This window comes from Carassius auratus, chromosome 22, assembly GCF_003368295.1.
Source record: "Carassius auratus strain Wakin chromosome 22, ASM336829v1, whole genome shotgun sequence".
NCBI lineage: Eukaryota > Metazoa > Chordata > Actinopteri > Cypriniformes > Cyprinidae > Carassius > Carassius auratus.
In genome coordinates this window covers 32,348,013-32,370,327 of record NC_039264.1, presented here as the reverse complement: position 1 = coordinate 32,370,327, position 22,315 = coordinate 32,348,013, and the positions used below count along the sequence as shown (strand labels likewise).

General features: G+C 39.9%; 1 protein-coding gene and 1 long non-coding RNA gene across 3 annotated transcripts; one reads left to right on the top strand and one right to left on the bottom strand.

Moving 5' to 3' along the window:
* The first annotated feature begins 679 nt into the window (after window positions 1-679).
* On the top strand, window positions 680-21,937 carry LOC113040423 (SLAM family member 5-like). 2 transcript variants are annotated; one of them, XM_026198778.1, is made up of 4 exons: window positions 680-1,164; window positions 1,876-1,989; window positions 2,146-2,219; window positions 21,512-21,937. In XM_026198778.1, the coding sequence occupies exons 1-4, from the start codon at window positions 870-872 to the stop codon at window positions 21,575-21,577; spliced, it is 549 nt and encodes a 182-aa protein (XP_026054563.1). In that variant the 5' UTR covers window positions 680-869; the 3' UTR covers window positions 21,578-21,937. The 2 variants fall into 2 exon arrangements, with proteins under 2 accessions (XP_026054563.1, XP_026054562.1); XM_026198777.1 differs by lacking the exon at window positions 21,512-21,937 and adding an exon at window positions 2,643-3,828.
* LOC113040428 (uncharacterized) lies at window positions 9,052-10,126 on the bottom strand. The gene is made up of 3 exons (XR_003275226.1): window positions 10,092-10,126; window positions 9,590-9,701; window positions 9,052-9,085 (listed from the first exon to the last, which is right to left on the bottom strand). It is a non-coding gene; the product is annotated as an uncharacterized LOC113040428 (long non-coding RNA).
* Window positions 21,938-22,315: the final 378 nt, after the last annotated feature.

Here is a 22,315-nt window from a genome sequence, read left to right as displayed (position 1 = left end):
AGTTTCACTGATTTATGTCAGTCTGTGTGTTTGTAATGGGACTGTAATACAGTTCATCTGTATACCTGTACTATAGATTCTGTACAATAAGTGTCTGTTTGTTACTGAAATAACCGATCATTATTAATACCAGTCTGAAATAAGATCATACTGTAGTGTTTTGATGAACACTGAAGAAGTATTATCCTATGCCCCGTTGTGATTTACTAGAAAGCTAAAGAGCTAGTTTGTTGTACTTTTAGAGTTTTGAAAAGCTGCGGGTTTAAAAAATAGAGCAATAAAAAAGTGAAATTGAGTGATCTGTGCATTTCGTTCATAGATTTTTTGGGGAAACAACCACAAATGTTGTTCACACACCACTGATGATTAGAATCCAGTATATCTTTGCAATGCTCCACATTAAACTTCATATACAGTATGTTGTTGTCACATTGCTCTGACCTAATGGTTATAAGTTTTGTTTTCAGTAATTCTACTCACCTGAGATCATCACCAGAGATGCTGGTGTCCAGTTAAATGAACTCAGAACAGATCAGTCTCTCTGGTGGTTTGCGATGTAATGGCTCCTGCAGTTTATTTCACTTCTGATATTTCAGTTTAATGAGAGCCAGTGCTAAATGTCCTCCACACACAGTCTGACATGAACTGACTGAAATCAGCTCAGACTTTTCTGAAAAAAAAAACAGCCCTCACTTCACCGCAGTGTTCAGAATCTCAAGAAAGCATCATTTCAAACCTGCAAGCTTTAAGATAAGCCTAGATTAAACCCATGTTTATTTATTTATTTTTACACTAACAATGTGTAACTGTGAAACTCTGTCTCTTCTCCAGTGTTTGGTGTTGAAGATGAAGTGAAGTCAGTGTCAGTGATGGAGGGAGAATCAGTCACTCTACAGACTAATGTTACTGAACTACAGACACGTGATCTGATAACATGGACGTTTGGATATCCAGAGACATCTATAGCTCAAATCAATAAAGAGGAGGGAAATGTCTCCACATATGATGGTGTTCTTGATGGGAGATTCAGAGACAGACTGAAGCTGGACAATCAGACTGGATCTCTGATCATCACAGACACCAGAACAACAGACTCTGGAAATTATACAGTAATCATCAAAGGCACAAAATCAACCACATACAGATTCAATCTTACTGTCTATGGTGAGTCACGGTTACAGTTGTGCTTGTTCTGTCTACTATTTATTAGAAAAAAATATCTTAATGTAGGTATCTTACCAGTGGCTTAACTTTCATGATTTGACATACATTTCTTAAACATTTGATGGTCATCCATCATTCCCTCACATCTCTTTACCCTTTATTTAAAAGACAAAAGTACAAAGAACAGATTTCCAATTATTTATCTGGCCAAATGAATTGTATTTTGTATATATGAGCAAATTTAGATTTTTATAGCTGCAACACACTCCAAAAAAATCGGGACAGGGGCAAATTTACCACTGTGTCACATCAACTGTCCTATTAATTAAACATTTTAATAGTGTGGGAATTAAGGATGCTATTAATAGTTGGCCAGTCAAACATTCAAAAGTTGTTCTGTGTACTTTAAGGTTCCAGAGGATTAGAAAATCACTGATTATTGGTTTTACTGCATTTTGCAAAATGTCCCAAATGTGACATTGTAATTTGGGGTTGACAATACCAAAAACTATAGTTATTTTTTTTTTCATATACGATGAAAAGGTTCAGTGTGCGTGTTTGCTGTCTGTCCTTATATAACACGAATATCACAAAATACCTAATTCTATTTCGTTTTTATTAAATGTTAAATTCTGTTTAGGCTATATTTAGGTTAATCATATTTTCTGTAGCATTTTTCACAGACTTCACTCTTTTCCTCACATTCTCCAGTCTCTGCATCTCAGAAAATACTGATCTCTGCAGCGGCTGCTGGATTTCTGTTGATTGTAGCAGCAGTCGGGATCTACTGGATCTACAGGAGACACAGAAAAACAGACCAAGAAGGTAAGAGTATCCTATCGCTGACAGATCTGCAAAAGTACAAAAACTAATCGTAAAGCATTAAAATAACAAAAAGAATACATAGCTTTAAAAAAGAAAGGAAAAGAAACAAATTTAATATTGATTTTTTTATTATTATTATTTAATTATTGTTTGTAGAAACAGATCAGACTGGTAATGAAGAGATCACATACGCTGAAGCGACATTCTTCAAACAAAAAGCACAGAAACTGGTAAGAGAATTTATAACTGTGTCATTAATGAATATTTATTAAACTATATGTTTATATCCCATTATCTTCCATCCCTCATTTCTTCTGTAGTAATAAAAACAACATTAATAACAATAATTATGATTACTACTACTATTACTACTACTTCTAAATATTGATAAAAAAAATAACAATTAGTTTTATCAGTACTATTAATAAATATTAAGTAATTGTTACAAACACGCCAGGTTCCACCTCCACACAATCTCAGCGCACACCCTCACCTGAATATTAGATCACCTCCACCTGCTCCTCATCACCCACTCATCAGCGCTGCACTACAAAAGCAACACACACGCACTCAGTCATTGTCCGGTCACGTTCACGACAAGATCATTCCTGTATGCTTACTATAAGGACTAACTCCTCTTCTACTCTGTCCAGAGATTCTCTCCGAAGAACCCAGTTCCACGAAGTGTGGGTGTGTGTGATTCACTGTCCCTCCAAGAAGTCACAGCCTTACTTGCACGGATCCTAACTCCTTGTCACTCCTCACTTCCTGCTCCTCTGCTTGTGTCATTAAAAATAAACATCTTCACCTGTCACCTCCTCAGCTTCCCGAGTGATCCGTAACAGATGACCGGACCAAGACCGACAGGCACAAGCATGAGCCTCACAGACCCATTCAAAGATCTGGTAGATACACTCTGTCGAACACTCATGGCAGTCCCAGCATCTCCTCCACCAGGCGAGCACTTCCGCCGACCCTGTCATCACTTCCTCACCTGCCGTGCACGCCAGTCCCATGGCCAGGCCGGCGACCTACTCTGGTTCGGCGGATTTCTCCTTCAGTGTTCACTGGTCCTGGAGATGCAACCACACATGTGTCCAACGGACCGCTCTAAGGTAGCCTTTATCATTTCCCAATTGCAAGGCAAAGCACTACTCTGGGCAGATTCACTCTGGACTCAGAATAACCTAGTTATCCAGTCTTATTCTAGCTTCATCGACCATTTCCGTGAAGTTTTCTGCAGACCTGCTTGGGACTCTTCAATTGGTGAGAAGCTGTATATTTTAAAACAAGGGAAAATGTCTGTCAATGAATATGCCTTGCAGTTTAGGACTCTGGCGGCCTCCAGTGGATGGAACGAACAGGCTTTGCTGACAACCTATCGTCAAGGACTGGAAGCCCGAGTGCGGTTGCATCTCGCTGCATATGAGGATACCATCGGCCTCGAGAGATTCATCCAGTTATCCATTCGCTTCGCCACTCGTATGCAATCGTGCTTAGAAGAACCAGCTCCCCAGAACCAGCCAGTGAACCTATGATTGTGGATTCCTACCACCTCACGATGGCGGAGCGTCAAAGACGGCTGGACTTCTTCACCATGAGGAGATCCATCTGCTGGTTCTGGAGGAATCCACCGCTGACGTTATCTTATGGCGCCCATGGTTGGAGCACCATAACCCCGTGATTTCCTGGAGAACCGGCGAGATCCTGAAGTGGGGCGAAGCCTGTTTCCAATCATGCATCTCCGGTTGTCCCATTCCTGTTGAGTACCCCCCTGAACCACTACCAGTCTACTCCACCTCTATCGAGAGCCCGATCGAGCACCAGTCCATCACCATTTCTCAGTGTTACGCCCCCTTCAGCGATTTCTTCTGCCCTAAGCGGGCCTCCAAGCTGCCTCCACACCGGCCGTGGGACTGTGCAATTGATCTGCTGCCAGGTGAACCAGTGCCAAAGGGAAGGATATATCCCCTATCCGTTCCCAAGGAGAAGGCCATGCAGGACTATATCAAGGAGGCGCTGGCCCAAGGGTATATTCGTCCATCAACCTCTCAAGCTGCTTCCAGCTTCTTCTTTGTGGCAAAAAAGGATGGAGGTTTGAGCCCATGCATAGATAACAGAGCTCTCAATAAAATCACTCTTAAATTCCGATACCCACTTCCCCTCGTCCCTGCAGCCCTGGAACATCTCCGTGGTGCCACTGTGTTCACCAAGTTGGACCTCCGCAGCGCGTATAACCTCATCCGGATACGTGAGGGGGACGAGTGGAAGACCGCCTTCATCACCCCTACTGGCCACTATGAGTACTGTGTTATGCCGTATGGACTTAACGCCCCCTCTGTATTCCAGAACTTCATGAGGTGCTCCGGGATTTCCTCCACAAGTCCTTCCTAGTATACATTAATGACATATTGATCTACTCCCGGAGCTTGGCAGAACATCATCACCACGTTGCGGAGGTCCTGCAACGCCTGAGGGACTACCAGCTCAATCTCAAAGCCGAGAAATGTTCCTTCCATCAGCCCTCAGTGCAGTTCCTTGGATACACCATCGACCGCAGTGTCATCCGGATGGACCAGGGGAAGGTGAGCGCAGTCAGGGACTGGCCCTTTCCTACCACTATCAAGGAACTGCAACGATTCCTGGACTTTGCAAATTTCTATAGACGATTCATACACAATTTCAGTTCTATCATCAGCCCTCTTACCAACCTTCTCCGCCAAAAGCCCAAATCTCTCTCCTGGACTCCAACAGCCACAGAAGCCTTCCAAGCCCTCAAACAAGCCTTTACGACCGCCCCACTCCTAGTACACCCGGACCCCAATCAACCTTTCGTGTTGGAAGTGGACGCCTCACCCACTGGAGTGGGAGCGGTCCTTTCCCAGCAGCAGGGGAATCCCAGTCGCCTCCATCCATGTGCCTTCTTCTCCCGGAAACTCAACCCGGTGGAGGTAAACTACGACATCGGGAATCGGGAATTACTTGCGATTAAACTTGCCCTGGAGGAATGGAGGCATTGGCTAGAGGGAGCCAAACACCCATTTCAAGTTCTAACTGACCACAAGAACCTTGAATAACTTCGAGCAGTTAATAGACTCAACCCCAGACAGGCCCGCTGGGCGTTATTCTTCACCCGCTTCCAATTTACCATATCTTACCACCCAGGGGTAAAGAACGTTAAGGCCGATGCTCTGTCTAGATGTTATGCTCCCGAAGAGAAAACAGAAGATCCTGAACCCATCCTCCCAGACGAGATCATCGTCGCTCCGATCACTTGGTCAGCCAAGACTCTTCTTCCAGCCGAACCTCCTAATAATACCCCGCCGGGTTGCCCACCAGATCACCTTTACATCCCCAGGACACGGCACACCCCACTCATCCACTCTACACATACATCACTTGGCATCCCAGATAGCAAAATTCATCTGGGCCAGATCTGGCCCAGACACGTCGTAAGTTCTGGGCCAGATCCACGCAACAGACCTGGGCCGGTGTCTTTTGGCACAACGGGCCAATACCGGCACGGATCCGTTTTTCCTCATCCGGGCCAGAACTGGGCCAACCCCGGATTCCTTTATGGCAATTTGGCCCAAATGTGGGCCAGATCAGGTCCAGTTCTGTTTTGGATCTGGTCCAGAATCATGCCGGATCAGGGCCAGCTCATTTTGTAGACCGTACCCCCCCCCCCTCCCCCAATCCCAACACACACACACACACACACACACACACGCCCTCTCTGTCTAAAGTAGTATACATACCGTATCTAGATTTCTAATATCTTATGGTCTTATGCCACTGAATATTTTTCTTTAGGTTTTAACATGAAATGCTCAGGCAATTAAATGTTGAAAGTACTACTTTAGATAGACAATTAATTTAAAACACTTTTTTACACTAAAATACCACCTGATAAATTAGTGTTAGCACTAAATCACAGCCACTACTTCACAATAATCATGCATTCAAAAAAAACAAAACAAATTGGAAACAAAAGTTTAAAACAGTGGTAAATAATAATAATAATGCTATGTTTATTTTATATAGCACATTTCATACAACTCAAGGTCGCTTTATAATGAAGTACAAATAAACATGACATAGATGACAGAAATTATAAAAATAAACTGAGAATGGTAATAATAGATGTCAGGGAAACAAGTGACAAAAAGATATGTTGGTCTTCTTTCTTGAGTAGAAAAGAGGCAGCAAAAAGCTGCATCAAAAAAATGTTCATATTATGAACCGCAAACCCATCATGAACCAAACAGAACGGGTAGCAAAGCCATGGAACAACAAACCCATTCACATGTGCGATTTAATTCCCATGAGGTATCTGCAAACAAAAGACCAAGAAGAAAGCTGTTAGTTTTGTTGAGATCTATTGAAGCACTGTTCAAAGACAGTCACAGACAATGATTAACATGTGAAATACATGTTGTCTTCAGCGAAGGCTTAACTGATAGATGGATCCTGCATTCCTAATGCTAGGTACACACAAAAAGATAATCAGGCTGATTTTGGGCTGATATCCCCCTTCCGACAATCCTAGCTATGTCCTGATTATCTTGATGGTTCTACAGATTATCTTATCATATTTTCTCTTGGTGTGAGGTGTGTTAAGAGTGTCCAAACCTGATCGGAAGAACGTTGGACGCGCGAATCATAAATATTCAACATGTTTAATATTTATGATCAGAAATCCTGATGTGTGGGGGGAACCCCGAGGACAAACACATGCACGCTCTGGAGATTATCACGTGAAGCTAAACAATATCCAATCAGAAAGCGAGACGAAAATGTGGTCTATCACATTTTGAAAATCGTATAGAATGTAAAGAATCTTTTGGTGTGTACCCAGGATAAGGTGACCATTAGTTCTCGGGAAACCACCCTGATGGCTAATAAAATGCGAAAGCCTCTTATGCTGTTTATATCTGAAATTTACCTCAGTTAATGCCTCTTTGGCTCTTTCACGTTCTTTCCGGCCGCCGCCACGGTCAGAGGCAAGATTGAACCAACGGATAGCGTAAGAATCGATGTCAGTATCTGCTGCTCCGGTAGAGGACGGGTTACTCCTTACAGCTCCTGTTGAAAAACAAAATGTGTGCAATAAACATCTCAAACTTCCCCAGACTACTAAGCTCCTAAATGATAGTTCTTCAGTTATACATTGTCCATCAGTTAAGGGATAAATGGGTATATCAACGATTTAAATATTCATTTAAAGGGAAACATATACCGGCAAATCAAATCCAATACTCCTGATGATGCATTGAGGTTTTATTAATTTGCCGGTATATGTATTTATGACTCTCAAAGTGACGGTAGCATTGACTTCCATTATAAGAATCACAGAGGACCACAGTTTCATTTAAACATCTTTACGGTTCAACAGAAGAAAAAAAGACACCTACATCTTGAATAGCCTGAGAGTGAGTAAATTAACAGAAAATTAAACATTTGGGGTGGACCATTCCTTTAAATTGATCAGAATCAGATATCACAAAAGTAGTTTTATGTTCGATGGGATTGAATTACTAAAGTAAGAAATTCATTTTAAGAAATAGTAATATCTTAGCCATAAATATTATTTAGGTTGTGGAGATGGTTTATGAAATACTCTAACACTCAGCTTCTTGGTATCGTATTATACTTACTGATCAACAAACTTCTTGTGTGCATTTCTTTGAAACACTTCTTCCCATTGACTCCTTTCCAGTTAATTTTTTTAGCTACTGAATCTGAGAAAAGCCTGTGAAGTATGTTCCAGGTGATTCTTTTGGTGTTTTGTCCTCCAACAGCACCCAGAGCAGATATCTGAAAAGACAAACATACATTATATAAAACTGTATAATTCTATTTTCTGTTTTGATTAATGATCTGAGAATATAGATGAGAGCAGTGAATACTTTCAATCGTGAAGTAGCATTAATAATAATAATAATAATAATAATAATAATAATAATAATAATAATAATAATAAACACACCATGTTTTGTTTAGCCCGTGCATTTCTTGAATCTTTAAGCCACTCCTCCAGCTCCTCAACTTCAGGCATAGTGGCCAGTGGAACACAGATATTGTGAGGCATTTCAGCCACAGGATTTTCTGTCCCGAGTCGTGCAGCAAGATTACTGACAGCAGAGGCAAGCTGTGTTTGCTGTTCCTTAACATTTTCTAACAATGTTAGAATGTGCAGCTGTGCAGCTAAAAAAAGAGTTAAGAAAGCATTTAAAGACCAAAAATACAAAGTTTTCTTAATATATATAATTAGAAAAATTGTAGAATGTAGAATATTTAAAGGATTTTACCAGAGCAAGGAATAGGTCCAGTGCCCGTCTTCCCCAGTCTAAACGTGGGCCTGAAGGAATGCTCCTTTGACATTTGAGGCATGGCAGAGATGTGGCCCATAGAGCTTGATGGCCTGTCAGAGGTAGGTGTAGCAACTGGAGGCACTGAGACCAGGGAGAGACAAGATGAACTCATAGATTTTGCCCATACGTAATAACTTTGATGAGCAAAGATTTCAAGCAAAATAAAATATTTTACCTGTATAATATCCATCTTCAAGAGGCATCAGATCGGGAACATATCCAACAGAGCAGTGGCGTAACGGACTGGAAGGCATTCCAGCTGCATTAAAGTGGACAGGTGGTGCTGCTGTGAAACATGAAAATGACAATAATTAGATTTTTTTAAGTGAATAACACATCATATAATAATTCAGTATCATACTAATAAATCCTTCAAGTATGAGTCATGAGTCACTGAGCACATGAAGTTACATTAACTGCATCAGTCCCATAGAAGTAACTTGACTTAATACTGTTATGTTAATGTTACAACTAAACAGTTAGATATTAACAAAAACATTGATTACAAAATAATTTATTAATAATTAATTAAATGGAAACGCAGGAATGTACCAGTGAAAGAAGAATATTCAGGTCTAATGGAAGTCTGGCAGGTTTCAGTTGATGGTATGTCAGGAGTAGGTGGAGGAATAGGTGGCGGTAGACAAGTGGAGAGATTGTGGTATCTCCTCTTTATACCACCCTCTGACTCACTGTCAGAATCTGTATCACCAAAGATTTGCCTAGCAAACAAAAACAAATTACAATGGACTATAAAGATTTTTTGGCCATCAAATATCAACAACTTGATTTAAAAATGTAAGAACTGCTTATACTCAACCAAGCTAAATATTCAATTAGCCTACTAAGCCTGTACTAGGAATCTTTACTTCACTTGACATCTGTAGTACTGCAAGACACAATATTCACTATACAAAGAATCAATTGCTTGCTTTGATAATTAGAGCCAATAACACCATAGGAAAAAACATGTTTGCACAACCTAATATGTTAGCTCTATAGTAGTGTTGTCAAAAGACTTCCAAGTCGGTAATGAAAATTAAAAAATATGGCGATAACAGCCTTTCCTTCTAACATTTTGAGCACTGTTGAACAGGTTCTTTAAAATTTCAGTACCGACTTTGTATCAAAGTCTGTACTTATTACAACAACACACTATAGTTAACAAATATATTTCTAAATGTAATTTCGAATGGTGCATGTGTCAGTCTTTTAGAATATGAAACCTTGGCTTAATTTTTCTCTTCCTAATGACTTCTTCCTCATCATCTGTTTGTAACTCAGAGGTATTACAGGTCAGTGAGGCCCTCAGTTTGTCTCTTGCTTTAAGGTAATCACCTGATCAAAATTGACAAATAAAAAAATGATTACTCGCATGCAAGAAATTATGACTGTGTCAAAAATGCATCACTTTACACAAAGTACACTATCAAATCCATTTTGCGGTATTATCCAACCACTTGAGTAATTACTGTACTAGTGTACTGTATTATTTTGTACATGGGGGTGGGGGTGGGGTTACAGTGCTACACTACTATCTCCTTATAGCAACGACTATGACATGTGACAAAATATTTGGCTGGTGTTCCAAATCCCTCAATTAATGGCAGAAATGAATGACTATTTTGAAAGAAATAGACCATTAATAATTATCATTTTAAATCTGTTTGTTTACAGAGTTGGTGTATTTCATAACACCTGAATTATGTTTGTAAATCAGATTCTTACCAGTTCTTGAGAGGACTCGAACATCAAACTTTTTCCAGTCTTCTCCTGGCTCTTCACATTTTTGGATAGCTCTATTTATGCGTTCATCACTTTTATAATTTGGCCACCAAGTGACACCATCCTCAAACCACGACTCGGATATAATGTTGACAGTTTTTGTTTCTGTAAATTCGATGAGTAGAAACATCTAAAAAAAAAGAAATTGTTGCAGAAATTATTACATATTTGAAAAAGTTATCCATTAGACACAATATTTGAAACACTCCTTTTGACATTTTCTTTCAATCAATATATTTGCTTTTTTTTTATTCTGTTATAAACAGCATAGCCTGCCTTTTCCTGCAAAAGATTCAAAATTGTAGATGCACAAGGAACACCACATGTAATCCAGTGTTACTCTTAATAATTTAATTTCATGGTTAGAAAAGCTACCAAGGTAGAGTAAACAGAGAATTGACAAACAAACACCATCATTATCTCACTCACATCTAGAATTCCTACATTACTAAATTAAAAGTTATCTACTCTGTGGAGTTTAATTGTAAACAAACAAGTTTACATGTGTACATTAATTCTCAAGGTCTCACAAATATGTGAAAAAAAAAAAAATTCCTTCCCCGTAAATGGTAGGTAAACTAATATCAAGATAAATATTGGCATTGTATGATATGGGAAAAAAAAAATCATGATAATATTTTATGGGGGGAGTACTCTGGGTTCTGGGCCGAACTCTTTACCCCCTCTAATTGTAGATGAGTGTAAACTTGTGAATTAATGGAAAATGCTGTCTCAATTAGGTTGCTGAAACTAGTTGTGACATAAGTTTTATTATTATTTATTGAGGATACTTACAATGTACGTATACAGTACTTACATTATATGTCCTGATTGCTGTGATTATTGCTGCTGTACAGATCAGCATAATAATCTCTATCATAAAATGCATCACAAGGTAAAAATCCTCTGATGCACAATAGTATCCACAAAATAAATTCTAAATTAGAAAAAAGCAAATATCACACACTCACCAAATCTCAAAACTGTTGCCTTTAGGAGTCATCCAAAAACCCTACATTGTCAAAATCCACAAGTTTCCAGAAACCATTGTGGATTACAGCAGCTCTTCGTCAGTTCCGAGTGTTAAGTCAGTCTTTAGTCAGCATCAATTGTTTTGTCTCCCGCCACTCTGCCCTTAACCCTCACCTTTCACAGCCCCACTTGCCCACATAGCAACACTGTGATGGCCCAGATCCAGCCCATAAGGAATGATGATTTAGCCTGCATTTGGTGTTGAATGACGGTCCTTGGGTGATCCACACCTGTATTCCAGATCTGGGCCACAATCAGGCCATAGCAGGCCAAGAGCAAAGAATAAACCAGACATGGACCTTATCTGAGCCACACAATCTTATCTTAATATTAAATATGGAGTCATCTCAGCCTTAATAAGCCTGTTAACAGATCACCATTCCATACGTGCTGGATCTGGGCCATCACAATGTTGCTGTCCTAGAACTAATCCATCTCTGCACTATAACTTTGGCTGTGCAAGAAGGGCATGACAACAAATCTATCTTTGTAAGGAAGGAGCACACACTTGTGAGAGATCTGTGATATTTTGGCTACCCTAAACGGTCCTGTTGGTTGAGAGACAATGAATACTCTGAGAAAATCCGAGCTCATTGGATAGTTGTAGAAATTGTCCATCTGTGTTAAAACTTTAAACACTACATATATGCCCTCGGCAGACTGAACAATGTTATAGAGAACACATATGTCTTTGTCTATAGCAAAAACATTATCGCCAGTGGAAACTTTAATTGACCACTGTTCGGTCTGCAGCTGCCTGTATTGTGCTGTAGCTTGAAGGCCATTGGGAACAGGTCCAACATAATGTTGCCCTCTTAAAGCTTTACAGGGGAGCTCGACAGTTCTGATGTCTTCAACCTCTGATAACCTTCGTATTATCTGTGCAAGAGGAAATTCAGGCTTTCTCACAAACTTCTTCAGTGTATTGAGGTAATTTTCATATGGAAAAGCTGAGATGGAGTCTAAAGAACCATGCAGCTGGGCATCAGCTGACAGATGGACCAAGCCATGCACATTATACACTAAGCCATCTTTTCCATAAAGCTCCCCAAAATGACTTACAAATGTTGTTAGTAGCATTTTCGCATAATTGTTAAACAAAGAACACAGCTGAGGACTGACAAGGAACTTCAGGCATAGTGGCCAGTGGAACACAGATATTGTGAGGCATTTCAGCCACAGGATTTTCTGTCCCGAGTCGTGCAGCAAGATTACTGACAGCAGAGGCAAGCTGTGTTTGCTGTTCCTTAACATTTTCTAACAATGTTAGAATGTGCAGCTGTGCAGCTAAAAAAAGAGTTAAGAAAGCATTTAAAGACCAAAAATACAAAGTTTTCTTAATATATATAATTAGAAAAATTGTAGAATGTAGAATATTTAAAGGATTTTACCAGAGCAAGGAATAGGTCCAGTGCCCGTCTTCCCCAGTCTAAACGTGGGCCTGAAGGAATGCTCCTTTGACATTTGAGGCATGGCAGAGATGTGGCCCATAGAGCTTGATGGCCTGTCAGAGGTAGGTGTAGCAACTGGAGGCACTGAGACCAGGGAGAGACAAGATGAACTCATAGATTTTGCCCATACGTAATAACTTTGATGAGCAAAGATTTCAAGCAAAATAAAATATTTTACCTGTATAATATCCATCTTCAAGAGGCATCAGATCGGGAACATATCCAACAGAGCAGTGGCGTAACGGACTGGAAGGCATTCCAGCTGCATTAAAGTGGACAGGTGGTGCTGCTGTGAAACATGAAAATGACAATAATTAGATTTTTTTAAGTGAATAACACATCATATAATAATTCAGTATCATACTAATAAATCCTTCAAGTATGAGTCATGAGTCACTGAGCACATGAAGTTACATTAACTGCATCAGTCCCATAGAAGTAACTTGACTTAATACTGTTATGTTAATGTTACAACTAAACAGTTAGATATTAACAAAAACATTGATTACAAAATAATTTATTAATAATTAATTAAATGGAAACGCAGGAATGTACCAGTGAAAGAAGAATATTCAGGTCTAATGGAAGTCTGGCAGGTTTCAGTTGATGGTATGTCAGGAGTAGGTGGAGGAATAGGTGGCGGTAGACAAGTGGAGAGATTGTGGTATCTCCTCTTTATACCACCCTCTGACTCACTGTCAGAATCTGTATCACCAAAGATTTGCCTAGCAAACAAAAACAAATTACAATGGACTATAAAGATTTTTTGGCCATCAAATATCAACAACTTGATTTAAAAATGTAAGAACTGCTTATACTCAACCAAGCTAAATATTCAATTAGCCTACTAAGCCTGTACTAGGAATCTTTACTTCACTTGACATCTGTAGTACTGCAAGACACAATATTCACTATACAAAGAATCAATTGCTTGCTTTGATAATTAGAGCCAATAACACCATAGGAAAAAACATGTTTGCACAACCTAATATGTTAGCTCTATAGTAGTGTTGTCAAAAGACTTCCAAGTCGGTAATGAAAATTAAAAAATATGGCGATAACAGCCTTTCCTTCTAACATTTTGAGCACTGTTGAACAGGTTCTTTAAAATTTCAGTACCGACTTTGTATCAAAGTCTGTACTTATTACAACAACACACTATAGTTAACAAATATATTTCTAAATGTAATTTCGAATGGTGCATGTGTCAGTCTTTTAGAATATGAAACCTTGGCTTAATTTTTCTCTTCCTAATGACTTCTTCCTCATCATCTGTTTGTAACTCAGAGGTATTACAGGTCAGTGAGGCCCTCAGTTTGTCTCTTGCTTTAAGGTAATCACCTGATCAAAATTGACAAATAAAAAAATGATTACTCGCATGCAAGAAATTATGACTGTGTCAAAAATGCATCACTGAACTCTTTACCCCCTCTAATTGTAGATGAGTGTAAACTTGTGAATTAATGGAAAATGCTGTCTCAATTAGGTTGCTGAAACTAGTTGTGACATAAGTTTTATTATTATTTATTGAGGATACTTACAATGTACGTATACAGTACTTACATTATATGTCCTGATTGCTGTGATTATTGCTGCTGTACAGATCAGCATAATAATCTCTATCATAAAATGCATCACAAGGTAAAAATCCTCTGATGCACAATAGTATCCACAAAATAAATTCTAAATTAGAAAAAAGCAAATATCACACACTCACCAAATCTCAAAACTGTTGCCTTTAGGAGTCATCCAAAAACCCTACATTGTCAAAATCCACAAGTTTCCAGAAACCATTGTGGATTACAGCAGCTCTTCGTCAGTTCCGAGTGTTAAGTCAGTCTTTAGTCAGCATCAATTGTTTTGTCTCCCGCCACTCTGCCCTTAACCCTCACCTTTCACAGCCCCACTTGCCCACATAGCAACACTGTGATGGCCCAGATCCAGCCCATAAGGAATGATGATTTAGCCTGCATTTGGTGTTGAATGACGGTCCTTGGGTGATCCACACCTGTATTCCAGATCTGGGCCACAATCAGGCCATAGCAGGCCAAGAGCAAAGAATAAACCAGACATGGACCTTATCTGAGCCACACAATCTTATCTTAATATTAAATATGGAGTCATCTCAGCCTTAATAAGCCTGTTAACAGATCACCATTCCATACGTGCTGGATCTGGGCCATCACAATGTTGCTGTCCTAGAACTAATCCATCTCTGCACTATAACTTTGGCTGTGCAAGAAGGGCATGACAACAAATCTATCTTTGTAAGGAAGGAGCACACACTTGTGAGAGATCTGTGATATTTTGGCTACCCTAAACGGTCCTGTTGGTTGAGAGACAATGAATACTCTGAGAAAATCCGAGCTCATTGGATAGTTGTAGAAATTGTCCATCTGTGTTAAAACTTTAAACACTACATATATGCCCTCGGCAGACTGAACAATGTTATAGAGAACACATATGTCTTTGTCTATAGCAAAAACATTATCGCCAGTGGAAACTTTAATTGACCACTGTTCGGTCTGCAGCTGCCTGTATTGTGCTGTAGCTTGAAGGCCATTGGGAACAGGTCCAACATAATGTTGCCCTCTTAAAGCTTTACAGGGGAGCTCGACAGTTCTGATGTCTTCAACCTCTGATAACCTTCGTATTATCTGTGCAAGAGGAAATTCAGGCTTTCTCACAAACTTCTTCAGTGTATTGAGGTAATTTTCATATGGAAAAGCTGAGATGGAGTCTAAAGAACCATGCAGCTGGGCATCAGCTGACAGATGGACCAAGCCATGCACATTATACACTAAGCCATCTTTTCCATAAAGCTCCCCAAAATGACTTACAAATGTTGTTAGTAGCATTTTCGCATAATTGTTAAACAAAGAACACAGCTGAGGACTGACAAGGATGCAAATACCAGTATACAATAACATAAAGTTATTATATACATCACAATCTAAATGTGGTGCCAGAGCAACAGAGCCAGTATACAACAGAAACTGTCTTAGTTCAGTAGCTTTCCAACGGTCTAGATCTCTCAGAGACCTCGGCTTCCTTGCAAACTCAGCTGGTATGTACGCACGCATCTGAATTAGACTTTGAGAAATCTGATCAACAAGACTGGAGGACAAGCGAAACTTCAAAGGACCCCTGAGCCAAATATTTAATAATCTCCTTGTGACACCTAAACACACAAGGTGCATGTAATCTAAAGGGAATCTAGTCACCATGCCCACATCTAGACCAGAAAATCCATGTGGTCCATGATGATGATGCTCCTCATCAACTCTGTCTGAAAATGATGAATCAGTCCGTAAAACAAAATCATTTCTGGGGTATGTCATTCTGTTGTTAACATAAACACCTGGCTGGCAACACTTATCACATCCATGGTATCCATTGTGAGCTTTTGTGTTTTTTACAAAAGCTCTAGCAGGAGTATCGCATATAACAGAATCTAGTTCAATGAAAACCTTTTTCCTCTGAAAAAGAACCCTTCCTGCAACTGCTTTAACTCATGGGTAAAATCTCTCAAAAATTCATCAGGGGCATTTGGTTTTTTAGTACCACTAAAAAGCCCAATGACAACAGGTTCTTTCATTGGGAAACTCAAGAGAAGTCCTAAAATGGGCCATAACTGTAAATTAGAGCTCTTAAATAAGGGTAAGCCATCAATATTGATTTGCAATCTAAAAGTAAAGCCATCTGCAATCTTTCCAATTAGTTGGTTCAGGGTGTTATGCATAGCGGTTAGAATTCCTCTATAATGATACAAACCACCACATTTTTGTTGGATTTTGTATTCAGTTTTTGTTTTAAGGATGGTTCGAGCATCCTTAGGCAATTCTGGGTGGTACAATCTCAACAAAGTAAGGAGGGCTGTGAAGGCTACTAAAGAAACACCAAACTGTACAGACCAATTGGCTAAACTTTCAACAAGGCTGACTGGCTCATCTGCAAATTCAGATTCTGATTCAGAGTCAGACTCTGGAACATGTTGCCTTTCTGTCACTTCTCCAATATCATCTGTGCAAACAAAATCTAAATGGTCATCTATCTGAGGGAGTCTAGAGTCATTGTTGCTTTGGGTGTCATTTGTGATGGAATCTGTTTCAACTTTTTGAGTTTGAGTTGGTTCTGATTCTAATAGACAGTCTTCTGCAATGTCATGAAGTCGTTTCTCGAGGGAAATACGAGCCCTCCGTCTGACTCCAGAGCTTGTCAAAGGCGGTTCCCTCCTTTTCATTGTGTCTAAAAGATTAATTGTGACAACAACAAAAAATCCTTCCATTGATTAATATTTTGTTGACAATCAGAAAATTAATTAAATTGTTATTGCCTTAAAAAAAATGAAGCAGCACAGCTGCCAATATAGATAATCACTAATGTTTCTTGAGCAGCAAATCATCATAATTATTAGAATGATTTCTGAATGATCATTTGACATTGAAGACTGTAGGAAATTCAGTTTTGATCAGAGAAATAAATATCATTTTAAAATATATTCAAATAGAAAACTGTTCTTTTAATAATATTTCGCAATACAACGGTTTAAATTTATTTTTTTTATTAACGCTATGGTTCTCCAGTGGTTAATAAAAAGAACTGCATGCATCTTGCGGAAGAACATTGTAGCCGGAGCTACTTCTCTGATTATCACGAGACACGCAGGTCCTGCGACACGAACCAGTCTAAAATAGTCCCTTTATAAACACTTACTACAGGTGTAACGTGGAAATTCAGGATAAGACAAAAACACGGTTTGGAAAATGGATTCATAATGTACTTGCTCATATACATTATGTACATTTGGAACAAAAAAAAGTTACAGACTTCAGCTTTAAACAAATGCAGTCTTGGTGAACACTGAGCAGACTAGAGACTTCTTTCAGAAACGTTAAAACATGTAAATATTTCCAAACTTTTGACAAGTAACCTACTACTATATATATACATATAAAATATATTTTAAAATGAAGGTCTACGGAAGACATTAACGTTAGTTAGTTAAGGGTTGACATAATTAACGGAACGCAATCCTATCACTGACATTGCCACGCAGCACATTAAAAAAATAATCATTAATAATAGTTCATAAATAATAAATAGAAGCAGTTAAATTCGTCAATTTCATATAATTACAGTCCTCTGTCTGGACCGTCTTCATATGTTAGCATGCTCTCCTCTGATAAAGTCAGCTAATACAATTCAAAACCGATCAAAGTAGCAAAAAAAACTAAAGTTAACGAGTGCACAACATAAAAAAGAAATTCATTTATCAATAGTAGTTTGAGCAAACTATGTTGCTTACCTTTGTGAAGTCTGAAGTGTAGGATTTCGAGTGCCGAGTCGACTGGCCTCTTCTAACTGCAGAAAGAAAAATTGCGCGCTCGTATCACAGATACGGCCCGAATCTGCTTTGCGACGGTTGTTCCCGCCTACTAAAACCCGGACCCGGGCTGGATCCGTATTATAGCAGTGGAACGGAGGTGGCTGTAACGCGGATTTGCCGGTTTAAATACGGATCCGGCTCGGAGTCACCTGCTGTCTGGGATTGGTCACCCGGGGGTCAATGAAACCCTCTCATTGCTACGGGAACGCTTCTGGAGGCCCAACATGGCCTTGGATGTCAGAAGGTATGTGAGTGGATGTACCAGCTGCGCCATGTCCAAGAGCCCTCGCCACCTACCATCAGGCAAACTCCTTCCTCTGCCCATTCCTAACCGCCTGTGGTCACACCTAGGGGTGGATTTTATAATGGACCTTCCACCCTATGACAATAATACCTGTATATTGAATATAGTGGATAGATTTTCAAAATCCTCCCGGGTGTGGAGAACATTCCATTCCCTCCTAGGTGTGGCCATCAGCCTGTCCTCCGGCTATCACCCCCAGTCAAATGGGCAGACAGAGAGGAAGGCCCAGGAGATCGGACGCTTCCTCCGTACCTTCCGCCACGGCCACCAGAACTCCTTGAACCAATTCCTGGGGTGGGCTGAGTACGCACAAAACTCCCTCCGGACTCACTCCCTTCCAGTGTGTACTCGGCTACCAACCACCTCTCTTCCCCTGGTCTGGAGAGCCCTCGGATGTCCCTGCTGTTGACTACTGGTTCCGCGAGAGGGTCTGGGACGCGGCTCATCACCAACTTCAGCTGGCACTTCGCAGACGCTGGATGACAGCCGAACTTCGCCGGTCCGAGGCCCCCCACTACCAGCCCGGTCAGAAGGTCTGGCTGTCCACCCGGGACATCCGCCTGCGTCTACCCTGCCGCAAGCTCAGTCCCAGATTCATTGGCCCGTTCACCATCACCCAGCAGATAAATCCGGTCACGTATAAACTCCAGCTTCCTCCTGAGTACCGGATTCACCCCACATTCCATGTGTCACTCCTAAAACCTTGCCATCCTTCTGTTTCTCCCTCCACAGAACCTGGCGAGACGGAAACCCCCGCTCCTCTCCTCCTAGATGACGGCGCAGCTTATACAGTCAAGGAAATCCTGGACTCCTGGCGGCATGGTGGGCAGCTGGAATATCTAGTGGACTGGGAAGGATACGGTCCAGAGGAACGTTCCTGGGTCCCACGTAACGACATCTTGGATCCCACCTTACTGGATACCTTCCATTCCATTCATCCCAATCGACCAGCTCCCAGGGGAAGAGGAAGCCCAACACGTCGTCGGGGTCCCCGGCCCTCAGGAGCGGGCCCAGGGGAGGGGGTACTGTTACAAACACGCCAGGTTCCACCTCCACACAATCTCAGCGCACACCCTCACCTGAATATTAGATGACCTTCACCTGCTCCTAATCACCCACTCATCAATGCTGCACTACAAAAGCCACACACATGCTTACTATAAGGACTAACTCCTCTTCTACTCTCTCCAGAGATTCTCTCCGAAGAACCCAGTTCCCCGAAGTGTCCATGTTTGTGTTTCACCGTCCCTCCAAGAAGTCACAGCCTTACCTGCACGGATCCTAACTCCTTCTCACTCCTCACTTCCTGCTCCTCTGCTTGTGTCATTAAAAATAAACATCTTCATCTGTTACCTCCTCAGCTTCCTGAGTGATCCGTAACAGTAAACAGTTTATCAAATATTATGTATTTAATTAATAATCCATTTGAAAATAATGCATCTGAGAAGAACTGACATACATAAAAATGCCTCAACAGTATCAAAATCCATCTGAAAAAGAAGTTAGTTCTGAGAAAAGATCCTGAAGCATAGATGGTTAACTTGAAGACATGAAGTATGTTTGAACTCAGTCTGATGATAAAAAAGGTAGATTCTGACCTAAATAAATGTTTAACCTTTAACCTTGCAAAATGTGCAAACAAGTTACTATATTAAAGTGGACAGGGCTCCATGTTTGATTTTAATCATGCAAACATCAATTCACACTCACAAATCCTGAGAAATGATCATTTTGTTTTGCTCTAGCTTGTTTATATTCATGTAAGACTATAAATATGTGAGCAGTGTATGGCTTAAAGTTACTGACATATTAGAGCAACAAAGAAAATTTGAAGGCGATCACATAAACACGATTGTTTATTTTTATCCAATGTAAACAGTTGGGAGAAAATCTAACAAGTGTAAATTTATTTGATCAATGCATTAGGTCTTAAAGTGACAGCAGTCTAGCACTCACTGCTCTTGACTCACTGCGTAACTACAGTTAGAGTATGTAGTAATTGTATATCTTCTTCATTTTGATACAACAACCTTATTTACAGTATATGGTCCACCCCTAACTTTGATAGTTAATAAATAAGTTTAAATTCAAAAAGCTACTTTATTAGAAAATTACCAAACAGGAAAAGAAACACATGGCCAGTAGGGGTGTAACGGTTCACAAAATTCACGGTTCGGTTCGGGTGACCTTTGGATTCCCTGTAAGCTATAATGGTGATGATAGAATGAATGGTAAATAGTAAGGTCTCATATCCGCGGCTATAACGTAAGCCTACCAATGATGATGTCGCCGCGGTGATGTCTTTTGCCCTGTTTGAGTCAGTTGGAAATGTCTGTGTAAATGCTGCGGGGATAGTTTGTTGCGTGTATGTTTCTCCTCTTTTTCGTCTTTTCCCAGATACTGACACACTAAGGTGATGTCGGCGTAAATTAGTTGACATATTTCAAGTATTCCCGCTGGTGTTTTTTTTTTTTTAAACGCACTGTCCACCGCATACCGTGCATGAACTGCTCGCTCACTCAGCGCGTACTGAGTGAGCGAGCGCCTGACTGAGTAGCCATAAACATATAAGTTGGTGTTTTTTTCTTCTTCGGGGGTGTCAGGGGCGTTGCCTGTTATGTCGTTTGGGTTATTGGGCTACCTTGTTGAATGCATATTATATTTAACTTTTTTTATATATATATAATTAATAAGTCCAACGAACCGTTCGGTACATAATGCGTACCATGTACCGAACCGAAAGCATCAACCAAACGGTTCAAATAGAATATGCGTATCGTTACACCCCTAATGGCCAAGGTCAGATGCAGATCTCTCATCCTCGTAAAAATAACTGTAAAAACACTTCTAACATGATTCAGTCCAGTAGTTTTTACTAAACAAGCACTGTTAAACTGTCTCACTGGAAACTAAGTCCTTCAGAAAGCAAATGTGAGAAAAAAGTAGCATATTTCTACTGATTTATGCATGAATGTGCGTAATAAAGGAAACATTAAAACATAATTGTCACTGCTATGGCATTACAATATATGTAATGCAATAAGAATCTTAAAAAAAAGTGGTCAAACTGCTCAGCACATCTTAACATCCTGAAGACTGCCACACTGAATGTTTAATATATTAGTAAACAATAAGTGGTTTTGAAAAATGTTTGTGTCTCTTTCTATCTTCTGTCTTTGTTTTTCAGGGAGCCAAAAAAGAGGATGAGGTGGTTTATGCAGATGTCGTCACAAGAAATGGATCAAATCCCTAATCAATAATATTAGTAAAGCACGGTAGAAAGATGGCTATAGTGACAAAGCAGATCATTAAGCTTTCTTTTTGCCCGAAAATGTTTTCATATTGTTTTGATCAAAATAAGTGAAAAGACTCACTTGATGATTCTAGGCTTAGCTTTTATTAACATAAACACTTGAGAAAACCACAACATGTTAAATTTGGGGGTAAAACCAGACACTATTTATTATACTGACTACTCTTCAATTTCTATTTGGCATCTTATATTCAGTGTGACTTTTTGTCAGAAACTATTCAAAGACATCCTTTATATTTGTGTTCTACAAGGGGTTACACGGATAGTGTTAGTTAGCAAGACAAACCCAGCTTTCATTAGAATATGTAAGAATATACACAAACTGCACAATCGTTTGCAAAAGTAATTTAATCAATTTATATTAAGAGCAAAAAAAATTCAAGAAGTTTATCAGTTAGCTTTTGGAACAAAATGGTGTGTGAGAAAAAACCACATACTAAAGAAAACCTCACTGTGTGAGATTCATTCTCCAGATACAGATTTGCTCCAACTCGGTAACCACTACCTGACAAGATGGTTTGAGGACTCAGTGACTTGCTTTGTGGCTGCCAATGTGTTCTGTGTGGTAATCTAAGAAGCCAAATCAACAGTAATACTGCTCAGGTCCCTCGATGCAAGTATGTGGGAATTTTGCACCTGTTTTATGTTCCACCGGATGAAAATTGTGAAGCAAAATAC

Excerpts from the sequence above, each read along its gene's own strand:
- LOC113040423 (XM_026198777.1), top strand. The coding sequence starts at position 870 with ATGGAGGGAGAATCAGTCACTCTACAGACTAATGTTACTGAACTACAG. Across the intron at positions 1,165-1,875 it reads ATTCAATCTTACTGTCTATG|TCTCTGCATCTCAGAAAATA; the intron begins GTGAGTCACGGT and ends CACATTCTCCAG. Across the intron at positions 1,990-2,145 it reads CAGAAAAACAGACCAAGAAG|AAACAGATCAGACTGGTAAT; the intron begins GTAAGAGTATCC and ends TATTGTTTGTAG.